The sequence below is a fragment of the Caretta caretta genome, chromosome 1, assembly GCF_965140235.1.
Source record: "Caretta caretta isolate rCarCar2 chromosome 1, rCarCar1.hap1, whole genome shotgun sequence".
Taxonomy (NCBI): domain Eukaryota; kingdom Metazoa; phylum Chordata; order Testudines; family Cheloniidae; genus Caretta; species Caretta caretta.
In genome coordinates, this window is record NC_134206.1 from 127,346,564 (window position 1) to 127,361,574 (window position 15,011).

The 15,011-nt window shown below is 52.1% G+C and overlaps 1 protein-coding gene across 1 annotated transcript; it reads left to right on the forward strand.

Annotated features, from left to right (window-relative positions):
* Positions 1-494: 494 nt before the first annotated feature.
* On the forward strand, positions 495-2,600 carry LOC142070189 (uncharacterized). Its single transcript, XM_075123653.1, has 2 exons — positions 495-1,419; positions 2,008-2,600. The coding sequence occupies exons 1-2, from the start codon at positions 837-839 to the stop codon at positions 2,091-2,093; spliced, it is 669 nt and encodes a 222-aa protein (XP_074979754.1). The 5' UTR covers positions 495-836; the 3' UTR covers positions 2,094-2,600.
* The last annotated feature ends 12,411 nt before the right edge of the window (positions 2,601-15,011 follow it).

Sequence of the window (15,011 nt, forward strand, 5' to 3'; positions counted from 1 at the left end):
GCAGATTGTTGTAATAAGCCATAAATCCAGTGTCTTTATTAAGACCATGCTTTTAGCATGGTCTAGCAAAGTTATGGGTGTAAGCTTCCAGGCTCGTCTTTTTTGAAAGTGTTGTACAGGTTTCCTTTGAGGATGAGGACTGAATGATCACTCTGTGAAAAGTGTTCACCCACAGTTGATAGGGTGTTTTTGTCTTTTATCATCTTCCTGTGTGAGTTCATTTGAGAGTGTAGTGATTGCTGTCTTGTTTCACCTGCATAGTTGTTATTGGGGCATTTAGTGCACTGGATGAGTCACACCACATATTGTGATAGGCATGTGTAGAATCTATGGATCTTGAAAGGTATGTTGTGGGGTGTGTTGATCATTGTACCAATGGAGATATCTGCAGGTTTTGTATGTATTGGTTCTGGCAGAGTCTGGTGCTGCTTTGAGTTGGTGCATCCTGGTATGTGGGGAGCTTGCTTCTGATTAACTTGGCCCTGGTCTTACACTAGGACTTTAGGTCGAATTTAGCAGCGTTAAATCGATTTAAACCTGCACCCGTCCACACAATGAAGCCCTTTATTTCGACTTAAAGGGCTCTTAAAATCAATTTCCTTACTCCACCCCTGACAAGTGGATTAGCGCTTAAATCGACGTTGCCGGCTCGAATTTGGGGTACTGTGGACACAATTCGATGGTATTGGCCTCCGGGAGCTATCCCAGAGTGCTCCATTCTGACCGCTCTGGACAGCGCTCTCAACTCAGATGCACTGGCCAGGTAGACAGGAAAAGAACCGCGAACTTTTGAATCTCATTTCCTGTTTGGCCAGCGTGGCAAGCTGCAGGTGACCATGCAGAGCTCATCAGCAGAGGTGACCATGATGGAGTCCCAGAATCGCAAAAGAGCTCCAGCATGGACCGAACGGGAGGTACGGGATCTGATCGCTGTTTGGGGAGAGGAATCCGTGCTATCAGAACTCCGTTCCAGTTTTCGAAATGCCAAAACCTTTCTGAAAATCTCCCAGGGCATGAAGGACAGAGGCCATAACAGGGACCCGAAGCAGTGCCACGTGAAACTGAAGGAGCTGAGGCAAGCCTACCAGAAAACCAGAGAGGCGAACAGCCGCTCTGGGTCAGAGCCCCAAACATGCCGCTTCTATGATGAGCTGCATGCCATTTTAGGGGGTTCAGCCACCACTGCCCCAGCCGTGTTGTTTGACTCCTTCAATGGAGATGGAGGCAATACGGAAGTAGGTTTTGGGGACGAAGAAGATGATGATGAGGAGGAGGTTGTAGATAGCTCACAGCAAGCAAGCGGAGAAACCGGTTTTCCCGACAGCCAGGAACTGTTTCTCACCCTAGACCTGGAGCCAGTACCCCCCGAACCCACCCAAGGCTGCCTCCTGGACCCAGCAGGCGGAGAAGGGACCCCTGGTGAGTGTACCTTTTAAAATGCTATACATGGTTTAAAAGCAAGCATGTGAAAGGATTACTTTGCCCTGGCATTTGCGGTTCTCCTAGATGTAGTCCTAAAGCCTTTGCAAAAGGTTTCTGGGGAGGGCAGCCTTATTTCGTCCTTCATGATAGGACACTTTACCACTCCAGGCCAGTAACACGTACTTGGGAATCACTGTAGAACAAAGCATTGCAGTGTATGTTTGCTGGCATTCAACCAAAATCCGTTCTTTATCTCTCTGTGTTATCCTCAGGAGAGTGAGATATAATTCATGGTCACCTGGTTGAAATAGAGTGCTTTTCTTCAGGGGACACTCAGAGGAGCCCATTCCTGCTGGGCTGTTTGCCTGTGGCTAAACAGAAATGTACCCCGCTGTTAGCCACAGGGAGGGGAGAAGGTTGAGGGGGTAGTCACGCGGTGGGAGGAGGCAAAATGCGACCTTGTAACGAAAGCACATGTGCTATGTATGTAATGTTAACAGCAAGGTTTACCCTGAAAGAGTGTAGCCACTGTTTTATAAAATGTGTCTTTTTAAATACCGCTGTCCCTTTTTTTTTCTCCACCAGCTGCATGTGTTTCAATGATCACAGGATCTTCTCCTTCCCAGAGGCTAGTGAAGCTTAGAAAGAAAAAAAAAACGCACTCGCGATGAAATGTTCTCCGAGCTCATGCTGTCCTCCCACACTGACAGAGCACAGACGAATGCGTGGAGGCAAATAATGTCAGAGTGCAGGAAAGCACAAAATGACCGGGAGGAGAGGTGGAGGGCTGAAGAGAGTAAGTGGCGGGCTGAAGACAGGGCTGAAGCTCAAATGTGGCGGCAGCGTGATGAGAGGAGGCAGGATTCAATGCTGAGGCTGCTGCAGGACCAAACCAGTATGCTCCAGTGTATGGTTGAGCTGCAGCAAAGGCAGCTGGAGCACAGACTGCCACTGCTTCCCCTCTGTAACCAACCGCCCTCCTCCCCAAGTTCCATAGTCTCCACACCCAGACGCCCAAGAACGCGGTGGGGGGCCCTCCGGCCAACCAGCCACTCCAGCACAGAGGATTGCCCAAAAAAAAAGAAGGCTGTCATTCAATAAATTTTAAAGTTGTAAACTTTTAAAGTGCTGTGCTTAAAGTGCTGTGTGGCATTTTCCTTCCCTCCTCCACCACCCCTCCTGGGATACCTTGGTAGTCATCCCCCTATTTGTGTGATGAATGAATAACGAATGCATGACTGTGAAGCAGAAATGACTTTATTGCCTCTGCAAGCAATGATTAAAGGGAGGAGGGAAGGGTGGTTAGCTTACAGGGAAGTAGAGTGAACCAAGGGGCGGGGGGTTTCATCAAGGAGAAACAAACAGAACTTTCACACCGTAGCCTGGCCAGTCATGAAACTGGTTTTCAAAGCTTCTCTGATGCGTACCGCGCCCTCCTGTGCTCTTCTAACAGCCCTGGTGTCTGGCTGCGCGTAACCAGCAGCTAGGCGATTTGCCTCAACCTCCCACCCCGCCATAAACATCTCCCCCTTACTCTCACAGATATTGTGGAGCACACAGCAAGCAGTAATAACAGTGGGAATATTGGTTTCGCTGAGGTCTAAGCGAGTCAGTAAACTGCGCCAGCGTGCCTTTAAACGTCCAAATGCACATTCTACCACCATTCTGCACTTGCTCAGCCTGTAGTTGAACAGCTCCTGACTACTGTCCAGGCTGCCTGTGTACGGCTTCATGAGCCATGGCATTAAGGGGTAGGCTGGGTCCCCAAGGAGACATATAGGCATTTCAACATCCCCAACAGTTATTTTCTGGTCTGGGAATAAAGTCCCTTCCTGCAGCTTTTGAAACAGACCAGAGTTCCTGAAGATGCGAGCGTCATGTACCTTTCCCGGCCATCCCACGTTGATGTTGGTGAAACGTCCCTTGTGATCCACCAGAGCTTGCAGCACTATTGAAAAGTACCCCTTGCGGTTTATGTACTCGGCGGCTTGGTGCTCCGGTGCCAAGATAGGGATATGGGTTCCGTCTATAGCCCCACCACCGTTAGGGAATCCCATTGCAGCAAAGCCATCCACTATGACCTGCACATTTCCCAGGGTCACTACCCTTGATATCAGCAGATCTTTGATTGCGTGGGCTACTTGCATCACAGCAGCCCCCACAGTAGATTTGCCCACTCCAAATTGATTCCCAACTGACCGGTAGCTGTCTGGCGTTGCAAGCTTCCACAGGGCTATTGCCAGTCGCTTCTCAACTGTGAGGGCTGCTCTCATCTTGGTATTCATGCGCTTCAGGGCAGGGGAAAGCAAGTCACAAAGTTCCATGAAAGTGCCCCTACGCATGCGAAAGTTTCGCAGCCACTGGGAATCGTCCCAGACCTGCAACACTATGCGGTCCCACCAGTCTGTGCTTGTTTCCCGAGCCCAGAATCGGCATTCCACAGCATGAACCTACCCCATTAGCACCATAATGCATGCATTGTCAGGGCCCATGCTTTCAGAGAAATCTGTGTCCATGTCCTGATCACTCACGGGACTGCGCTGACGTCGCCTCCTCGCCCGGTATCGCGTTGCCATGTTCTGGTGCTGCATATACTGCTGGATAATGCGTGTGGTGGTTAATGTGCTCCTAATTGCCAAAGTGAGCTGAGCGGCCTCCATGCTTGCCTTGGTATGGCGTCCGCACAGAAAAAAGGCGCGGAACGATTGTCTGCCGTTGCTCTGACGGAGGGAGGGGCGACTGACGACACGGCTTACAGGGTTGGCTTCAGGGAGCTAAAATCAACAAAGGGTGTGCCTGTACATCAAGGAGTATTTCAGGCAGGACTGCACGGAGGGTTCCAATAAGAAATGGTGTACCTAAGTTATCGTTGTTATTGGAACAAGGAGGTTAGCCTGGCCTCTGATTGATACATGGCTAGATTTACCTCGCTGCACCTTCTCTGTGAGTGACTGCAGTGTGACCTAGAGGAATGAGTCCCCTAGACAGGGGAGGAGGCAAATGAGTACAAAACAAATCTGGTCTATTTCTTGTTTTGACCCACTCCATCTATCTTTTACATCTTTGGCTGGCAGCAGACGGTGCAGAAGGACTGCATGCCATCCACATCTCATGGCTGCTCGGCAGAAGATGGTACAGTACGACTGCTAGCCATCCCCATCTCTTGCCTGCATGGCAGAAGATGGTGCAAAACGACTGCTAGCAATCCTCATCTCTTGCCTGCCTGGCAGAAGATGGTACAGTACGACTGCTAGCAGTCCGTATCGCCTGCCCGCTCACCATAAGACGGTTCAATAGGACTGACTGCAGGACTAAAGAGAATGACCTGGTCAAGTCACTCCAAATTTAGTCCCTGCGCCCATGTCTGCCCAGGCGCTCCCAGCCGACGTGGCCAGGAGCACCTCGGACACGACGAGGATGACTACCAATCGTATTGCACCGTCTGCTGCCAGAAGGCAATGGGTTGCTGCTACTGTGCAGCAAAGCCGTACCGCGTCTGCCAGCACCCAGGAGACATAGGGTGACGGTTACCTGAGCGGGCTCCATGCTTGCCGTGGTATGGCGTCTGCACAGGTAACTCAGGAAAAAAGGCGCGAAATGATTGTCTGCCCTTGCTTTCACGGGGGTGGTGGTGGGAGGGAACGGGGGGCTGACGATATGTACCCAGAACCACCCGCGACAATGTTTTAGCCCCATTAGGCATTGGGATCTCAACCCAGAATTCCAATGGGCAGCGGAGACTGCAGGAACTGTGGGATAGCTACCCACAGTGCAACGCTCCGGAAGTCGACGCTTGCCTCGGTACTGTGGAAGCGCTCCGCCGAGTTAATGCACTTAGCATTTTCTGTGGGGACACACACACTCGAATATATAAAACCGATTTCTAAAAAACCGACTTCTATAAATTCGACCTAATTTCGTAGTGTAGACATACCCTAGGTGAAGGGTCAGGTGTGGGGGTGGGGAAAAAGTTGTTTGAAGGCCAGAAGAGGGAGTCAGGAAAGATTTATTTCAGGATAGGGTCCCCATCAAATATGGGCTGTAGTTGTTTGATACCTCACCCACCTTGTCTCATGTTTGTTATAATTAAAATACCATTAGCATTGCCACAAAATTTTAAGAAAACAACTATTTGTAACTTAGTTTACCTCTTTAGCAAAGGATGTTGCAAATAATCCACATCTGTTATTCTTGAGGACAAATTGCAGTACAGTAACAAAAAAAGTGGTTGAAAGGTTTTATATATGTTTAGATTATCTGTTCTATAGCAATCAGTTCAGTATTTTTACCTCTTGTTAATATTATTTTTGCTGCTCTTGCTAAACACATTGTATTTAATGATCCATAGGCCAAGTAAATACCATTTAACATTACCAGCTAATAGCATAATTGAAACAGAAATAGCAATCATGACTTCCTGCTCCAAAAATATAGGTCTACAGCACTTGAATTAAAGAATAATATCTATAAATCATCTCTAATGATCACTTTTCTTCAGCTCATCAACTAAGGAGTACAAGCTGTGTGAACACTACAGCAACTATCTGTTCAGTAGAGGGCACAAGCACACACACAGAAAAATAAAAAAACACCACCAAGAAGGGCAATATTAAAAGAGGTCTGGGGGAAGAGTTAAACTTATCAAGAGGGACATTGGCAACTATATGAATAGACTGATGTTACCGTAAAAATCAACTTAAAGTGGTATTTGTTAATGTAGATACAACACATATGACTTCTAATTTAAAATCAATTGATTGTGACAAATATATAACCTCTGATGAGCAATATACATACCAGTTTCTAAGATTTTGCCTTGGAACAATGGCATTTTCAAGACTGACTTTCAGAGAAAGGAATGGTTAGGAGATACACATTTGCACTATTACATGTAACTATACACTAGCCATTTTGTTTTTCAAATTTAAGTGCCTAAAATTAGAAATTTAAATCCATATTTTTAATATGGAGATCTACCTATCTCATAGAACTGGAAGGGACCTTAAAAGGTCATTGAGTCCAGTCCCCTGCCTTCATAGCAGGACCAAGTACCGTCCCTTATTTTTGCCCACCCTTCACCAAGTTAATCAGAAACAAGCTCCCCACAGACCAGGAGCTATATCACAATATGTGGTGTGACTCATCCAGTGGCACTAAATGCCCCAATAACAACTATGTCTCCATTGGTACATGTCCACTGCTTTCCCCTCATCCACAGAGCCAGTTATCTCATCATAGAAGGCAATTAGGTTAGTCAGGCATGACTTGCCCTTGGTGAATCCATGCTGACTGTTCCTGATCACTTTCCTCTACTCTAAGTGCTTCAGAATTGATTCCTTGAGGACCTGCTCCATGATTTTTCCAGGGACTGAGGTGAGGCTGACTGGCCTGTAGTTCCCCAGATCCTTCTCCTTCCCTTTTATAAAGATGGACACTATATTAGCCTTTTTCCAGTCGTCCAGGACCTCCTCGATCACCATGAGTTTTCAAAGATAATGGCCAATGGCTCTGCAATCACATTCTCCAACTCCTTTAGCACTTTTGGATGCAGCACATCTGGCCCCACGGACTTGTGCTCATCCAGCTTTTCTAAATAGTCCCGAACCACTTCTTTCTTCACAGAGGGCTGGTCACCTCCTCCCCATGCTGTGCTGCCCAGTACAGTAGTCTTGGAGTTGACCTTGTTCGTGAAGACAGAGGCAAAAAGCATTGAGTACCTTAGCTTTTTCCACATCCTCTGTCACTAGGTTGCCTCCCTCATTCAGTAAGGGGCCCACACTTTCCTTGGCTTTCTTCTTGTTGCTAACATACCTGAAGAAACCCTTCTTGTTACTCTTAACATCTCTTGCTAGCTGCACCTACAGGTGTGATTTGGCCTTTCTGATTTCACTCCTCCATGCATGAGCAATATTTTTTATACTCCTCCCTGGTCATTTGTCCAATCTTCCACTTCTTGTAAGCTTCTTTTTTGTGTTTAAGATCAGCAAGGATTTCACTGTTAAGCCAAGCTGGTCGCCTGCCATATTTACTATTCTTTTGACACATTGGGATGGTTTGTCCCTGTAACCTCAATAAGGATTCTTTAAAATACAGCCAGCTCTCCTGGACTTCTTTCCCCCTCATGTTATTCTCCAGGGGATCCTGCCCATCATTTCCCTGAGGGAGTCAAAGTCTGCTTTTCTGAAGTCCAGGGTCCCTATTCTGCTGCTCTCCTTCCTTCCTTGTGTCAGGATCCTGAACTTGACCATCTCATGGTCACTGCCTCCCAGGTTCCCATCCACTTTTGCTTCCCCTACTAATTCTTCCCAGTTTGTGAGCAGCAGGTCAAGAAGAGCTCTGCCCCTAGTTGGTTCCTCCAGCACTTGCACCAGGAAATTGTCCCCTACATTTTCCAAAAACTTCCTGGATTGTCTGTGCACCATTGTATTGCTCTTTCAGCAGATATCAGGGTGATTGAAGTCTCCCATAAGAACCAGGGTCTGTGATCTAGTAACTTCCGTTAGTTGCCGGAAGAAAGCCTCATCCACCTCATGGTGATCTACAGCAGACTCCCACCACGACATCACCCTTGTTGCTTACACTTCTAAACTTAATCCAGAGACTCTCAGGTTTTTCTACAATTTCATACTGGTGCTCTGAGCAGTCATACTGCTCTCCTACATACAACTCCCCCACCTTTTCTGCCCTGCCTGTCCTTCCTGAACAGTTTAATATCTATCCATGACAGTACTCCAGTCATGTGAGTTATCCCACCAAGTCTCTGTTATTCCGATCACATCATAATTCCTTGACTGTGCCAGGACTTCCAGTTCTCCCTGCTTGTTTCCCAGGCTTCTTGCATTGGTGTACAGGCACTTGAGATAACTCGCTGATAGTCCCTCTTCCTCAGTATGAGGCTGGAGCCCTCCCCTCTCGCGCTCTCCTGCTCATGCTTCCTCCCAGTATCCCACTTACCTCAGGGCTCTGGGTCTCCTTCCCCCGGTAAACCTAGTTTAAAGCCCTCCTCACTAGGTTAGCCAGCCTGCTTGTGAAGATGCTCTTCCCTCTCTTTGTTAGGTGGAGCCAGTCTCTGCCTAGCACTCCTCCTTCTTGGAGCACCATACCATGGTCAAAGAATCCAAAGCCTTCTCTCCGACAGCACCTGCGTAGCCATTCGTTGACTTCCACAATTCAATGGTCTCTACCTGGGCCTTTTCCTTCCACGGGGAGGATGGACGAGAAGACCACTTGCGCCTCAAACTCCTTTATCCTTCTTCCCAGAGAAACAGTCTGCAGTGATCCGCTCAAGGTCATTCTTGGCAGTATCATTGGTGCCCACGTGGAGAAGCAGGAAGGGGTAGCTACCCAAGGGCTTGATGGACATAACTATGCTGACATGAGTGTTCAGCGTAGACCAGCCTTGAGTCTAATGATTCCTGTTGAAATCAAAAAGGGAGTCACATATGCACAGTACCTCTGAAAATCAGGCCATTTTAAATTTAGGTCCTAAATGTGCATTTATTTCTTACTCTCCTTCAGCCACATCACCTGACATTTGGCCACTAATCCATCCATGGGAATGTATTCGACAGTCCAACTCCCAAAGCTCTTTCAAATATTTAAAAACAAATAATCCGTCTGTGAGAGAGATCTTTAGAGTTGGATGATTTTCAGTTCAATGGCAATTCTGAAAAAAAGCAGCATGAGGTGATCATTCCACACTTATGCTGCTAAAGCCAGCGCTCTATGCTCTGCCCTCATCAATCCAACAGAGCAGCAAGAATTAATTTCTGGACACGTTACTGGATGTTGGTGCATCATTAGAATGATATACATTGTAAAGTGTGCAAACTGATATTTTAAGAAAAAATAAGGAGAAAGGTGTGGGCTGAGATGGATATTTTTAAGGGCAGTCCTTTTGTTTGTGCTGTAATTTTTAATTATGCAATAGGCTCCCAGAGCACTGAATGGATACCTAGAATTGTATTTTAAAAAATTAAGTAGTGATTAAATAAATTAAAAAAAACAATGTAACATAACAAGAATATACTCATTCTGCCATATTATGCATCAGTACCCTTGGATAATAGGATTGAATATAGTGAAGGTGGCTAAAGGCAGAGAGTCTGATTTCAGTCACCCAGCACCCACAGCTTCCATTGACTTTAGCTGAAGTTCTAGGTGCTCAGCACTTCTGAAAATCAGAGTCAAAGGGCCCAATTCAGCCTTCAGTTGTGTGATGCAACTCCTATTTACGTCAATGGGAGTTACTCTCTGTAATGGAGATGGACTCACCTAGCAGCGCCTCCTACTGGTTGTCCTTGGGAATTAGCTCATCAGCCTCTGGAGAACCCTCTGCCGTCTGGTGATCCGCCTTACCGCCTGCCCCAGTCCCTCCCAGACCCCCACTGGGGTGCTGCCCCCGACAGTAAACCCCAATAATCCCCAAGGGTCTCCCCCCCTGGGGAAACCCCACCCACTACCCCCATTTTGGCTCAGTCTTGGCTACTGCCAGTCATCGCTTAGTCCTGCTCCCCAGGGCAGACTGCAGTGTATCAGCCACTCATCACAGGTGAGAGGGTTTGGACCTGCTACCTCTGTCTACCCATGGGTTGCCCCCTTGCAACTCCAGTACCTAATAGGCCCTAAGCTAGGCTTTGCAGCCTGGGGGTTTCCAGGGGGTTTCCCTGCTCCAAAGGCCTTTCCCCTTTAGCCCTGCTCCAATTTCGATATTCCCTCAGGTCTCTGCAGCCAGGCCCTTCTCTCTCTGAATGCAGCCTAGCAGCCCCTTTATAGGCCCAGCTGCGGCCTGATTGGGGCTTGGCCCAGCTGCGGCCATTTCCCCAATCAACCTAGCTTTCCTTGCCCTCAGCCCTGGTTCTCTCCTAGGGCTGGCTTTTAAGCCACACAGGGCTGGAGGGTCAGTCTGCTCAGACTGCTCTGCTGGCTGGAGCTCTCTCCCTTCTTGGGCTGCTGCTAGCTGGAACCTTCTCCTTTCCTGGGCTGCTACTTCTGCTGGCTGGAGTCTCCCTTCCTGGATGACTGCTGCTCTTGCTGAGTTGTGGGGCTTGTCAGCCTGACCCCGCCCCTCCAGCCTCTGGAGGGAGAAGTCAGGACCCCACCACCATCTATAGGTCCCTCCTGCCTGGCTGGCTGATTGCTGCTCGCTGCTGCTGAGGAGGACTCCTGCAGAGGGACATTGTGGAGGGGGTTTATTTATAAACGGAGTGACTTTTGACATCTCTGCTCCTGGGGTGGTGGTGACCTTTATTGCTGTTGTGGGGAGCACGGGGGAGAGGCATGGAGCCCTCCCCCTTGTTTATCTGCTCCCCCACTACCACCACCATCATTGTTACCCACTCCACCGCCCCACATACCAACCGGACCTGCTCTTCGCTCCTCGATGTGGCTGATTGTTTCCCTCCATTCACCACCTGGGACTATTTGCAGCAGTGAGCAGCACTAGACCGAGCTACACAGGTGCACGTGGGCGCACGTGTCTCCCTACCTTGGACTTTCCCTCCCCCCAGCTGCATTTGGCTGGTGGGGTCCCCTCCCTGCTGTGCCCCCAGCCCTCCTGTGCTAGTTTGCCCCCCCACAGCCTGTCCCGCCTGCTACTTGCTTTGCTCCCCTGGGAGTTTCCCTTTTGTTAGTTTTGCCTTTCCCGCCCCGGCCCTTCCGCGTTTGCTACCTGCCCTGCCCCAAACTTTGAGATTTGGTTTGGTTGCCTGCCCCGCCCTTAGACCTGAAGCTCCCTCCTGTGCTTTGCCTGCTCCCTTTTTTCCCCCTTGTCCTTTTTTGCCCACCCCAAGCTCAGTCCCTCTTACCTAAGTGCCCATGCCCCCTCCATAAGCACTTGTGTCCCCCCTTTCCATTGCCCCCCATCACTGTTCACAGACTCCCCAATGATATTGTAGCTCCCCCCCTTCCTAGTGCAGCTGGAGGAGTTGTATCCCTACCCAGAGCCTGTGACTCCCCTCTTACCCCTCCATCCCCACTGCTAACGCCCTCCTCCCATGCCCGCAGCCTAGCGGGGAGCAATGTTTGCTTTTCCCCCTCCCCCACCCCAGGGGTGCCCTCCTTCCCTGCCTACTGCTTAACAGGGAGGAGTGGTTAGCCCCTTCCCCCACATTCCCCTGCCCTTCCTACTGGACCCTCCTCCCCTGCGCATTGCTTATTGGGGAGAAGTGGCTGCCCATCGTGCCCCCAGCCCCATATTAGGGTCTCCTCCTGCCTCTCACTATCATGGAGGAGGACCCTGTTCCTGCCCCTGCTGACCCCATGGTTCCTCCCTTGTCACCGCCCCCGCTCACCCCAGCAGATGCCCTCTCGGCCACCACTAGCCCAGACTCCGCCACTGCCATGGCCGCCCCTTCCCCTGGCAAAAAGGGCCAGGGGAATAAAAAGGGCAAAGGCCCCGCTCGGAAAATAAAACCTCCCATTGGTGGGGCTGCCCTCCCTGCCGCGGCCCCTTCCTCCCCAGCCGTTCCCTCCACCAGCTCCAGAGGAGCTCCATCCCTAGCCCCTAGAGCGTACGCCCAGGTGGCTGCCGCGCCATCTGCCCCGACTGCAGCCTCCGGTACCATTCCTGGCGGCCAGGGCCCCTTCCCCTCGCTGACCAGGAGGCACAGCATCCGCTGCCTCCTGGTGCCCGCCCCGCCCCACATTGAAACGTACATGCAGGCGCTGGCAAGGATAGTAGGGCCCACGGCCGTCGTGGCGGCCTCTAAGATGTATGGTAAAGTTGTGTTCTTCCTAGCGTCAGAGGCTGCCGCTCAGGAGGTGGTAGAGAAGGGCTTGGCGGTGGGGAGGGGGCGTGCTCATCCCTCTAGAACCCCTGGAGGACTTGGTGGTACTGACATCCGTCCTGCCTTTTCTGCCCAACGTTGCCCGGTTGCCTGCCCTCTCTATCCTGGGGATGCCCATTTCCATCATCAGCCCTCTCCCGCTGGGCTGCAAGGACCCCACCCTCTGCCACGTTCTGTCCTTCCGCCGGCAGGTGCAGATCCAAGTGCCGCCCGTGACGCATGGTGGGGTGGCACTCGAGGGGTCCTTCTTGGTGCCCTATCAGGGGGCCCATTACTGGGTCCATTATTCGATGGGGGAGGCCCGGTGCTTTCTCTGCTGGGCGATGGGGCACGTCCGGAAGGACTGCCCTCTGGCCCGGCCCGGAGAAGCCTCCAGGACCCAGGAGGGCACCGGCCCTGTCACCGCCAGCGACCCTGGTAGCCCGGCTGCTGCTGCCACTGCCCCGCCTCCTGTGGAGGAGAGGGCGGCAAGACCTTTGCCGGCTGAGGGCCCGCCCCAGGGGGAGGTTTCCCTTCCCCCTGTTGTCCCGCCCTTGCTGCCCCAAGCCCTGGAATGATCGCCCTTGCCCCCTGGCCCTGCCCCTGCTGACCAGCCCTCCACCTCCACTTCGGAGGGTTGGGTGCTCGTCCGGGGGAAGCGCGGAGCCCGTAAATCACGGGCTCGATTCCTCCCCTCCGACAAAGAGGGAGAGAAGGCCCCCCGAAAGATGCTGTGGGGGGCTGATGCTGTTACTACTTCCATCGCGCCCCCAGATAGAGCCCAGCAGGAGACGCCGGCCACGGTAGCCATGGCAGCGGACGGAGACACCACTGCTCCCCTTGTTGAGTCCCCTCCTGAGGAGGCCTCTGTAGGAGTTCCCCTGGCCCCTTTTCCATCTGTGCCCCCCTGCTGCCGTTTTTACTGAGGCTATTACTGCCCCAGTTGCTGGCAGGGAGGACTCTGGGGCCGTGGGGACTGAATTTACGTCTGTATTTGAGAACAACCCTCAGGGGGCAGTTTTCGTGTCCCCTTTTTCCAAACACTGTGGGGGCTGCACTATTCCGTCCGCCACTCCCTCCCATGCCAGGGATGGGGACGGGCTGCCAGGCACAACCACGCTAGGGCTCCGCCCCTTGCTTGCCTGTCTCTGCAGGCCGCAAGGGTTGTTCGCGGGCCCCACCGGAGGACGGCAGCGGGTTGGTTGCCACATCCCCCTCTGGGCTGAAGAAAGAGCTGTGCTGTTTCCTGCTGGACACCCATGGCTCAAAGGTCAAGGTGCAGCTCGCCCTTCAGCGCTGGGGGGGACTTCCACCACATCCTCCGGGCCGTGAAGGCCCTCCTGGGGGAGAGGAGAGGGACCGGGAGGCAGGGCCTTGCGGCCTACCAGCGGGATCACAAGTTCTGCAACTCCTTGATGACCTTTGTGGTCGAACATGGGTTGTTGTGGGGCCCACTGGAGGCTGTCGATCACTCTGCCAGTGAGAATATGCCCCAGCCCTCCCTATGAAGGACACCATCTTTGCTACATTGAACATCAGGGGCTGTAGCGTGGGTCTCCACAGGAGCGAGGTGCTCTCCTTCCTTTGGGAGGTGGGGTACTCTGATCTTCCTGCAGGAGACCCACATGGCTCCAGCCATCGAGGCTAGCTGACGGCTGGAGTGGGGGGATGAGGTTTACTTTAGCCACCTTGGTGCTCGTTTGGCTGGGGTGGCTTCTCTGTTCTCCCCTGAGCTATGGCCCGAGGTTCTAGGGGTAGCAGAGGTTGTGCCAGGTCGCCTACTGCACGTCCGGGCCTGCGTGCAGTGGCTGGTATTAAACCTGGTCAACGTCTATGCCCTGAACACGGGCCCAGAATGAGTGCATTTATATTGGCAGATGTCGGCCTTCCTTGGCACCCTGGATCCTCACAAGTGCCTGATCCTGGGCGGGGACTTCAACACCACCCTCGAGGACTGGGACCGCTCAGGAGTTGAGACATCGCAGGCAGCCGTGGGCATCCTCAGGGAGATTGTAGACCATCACTCCCTGGTAGACATCTGGTGCGACCACCCCCCGGATGATGATGTCACCTTTACCTATGTCTGGGTGGAGGAGGATTGGTCGCACCACTCCCAGTTGGACTGCATCTATTTCTCACACTTCCATCTGGCACGAGCCCACACCTCCGGCGTCCACCCGGCCCCGTTCTTGGATCACCACTTGGTGACCGTGACAGCCTCTCTCAGTTCGGAGAGGCCAGGGCCAGCCTATTGGCATTTTAAAAACAGCTTGCTGGAGGAAGTGGGCTTCGTGGCGTCCTTCCGGGAGTTTTGGCTGGCCTGGTGGGGGCAGCGGCATGCCTTTCCCTCAGTGAGGCGGTGGTGGGATGTGGGGAAGGTGTGCGCAGGGCTCTTCTGCTGCGACTACAGCTGGGGCGCCACCCTGAGGAGGGATGCGGTGATAGGGCAGTTGGAGCGGGAGGTCTTAGAGCTGGAGAGGTGTCTGGCCTCCGGCCCCAAGGATCCACCCCTCCGTGCAGCGTACTGGGAGGAGCTCCGGGCCCTGGAGGACCATCGAGCCTGGGGCACTTTTGTTCGATCCTGCATCCTCCTCCTTTGGGAGATGGATCGTGGCTCCTGCTTCTTCTATGCTCTGGAGAAAAGGAGGGGGGCCAAAAAGCACGTTACCTGCCTCCTGGTGGAGGACGGGACCCCCGTCACAGATCAGGAGGAGATGTGTGGAAGGGCCAGAGCCTTCTACACTAGCCTTTTCTCCCTGAATCTGACCGACGCCGATGCCTGCAGGGTGCTCTGAACCGAACTCCCGCTGGTCAGCGCGGGCG

Excerpts from the sequence above, each read along its gene's own strand:
- LOC142070189 (XM_075123653.1), top strand. The coding sequence starts at position 837 with ATGCAGAGCTCATCAGCAGAGGTGACCATGATGGAGTCCCAGAATCGC. Across the intron at positions 1,420-2,007 it reads AGGCGGAGAAGGGACCCCTG|CTGCATGTGTTTCAATGATC; the intron begins GTGAGTGTACCT and ends TTTCTCCACCAG.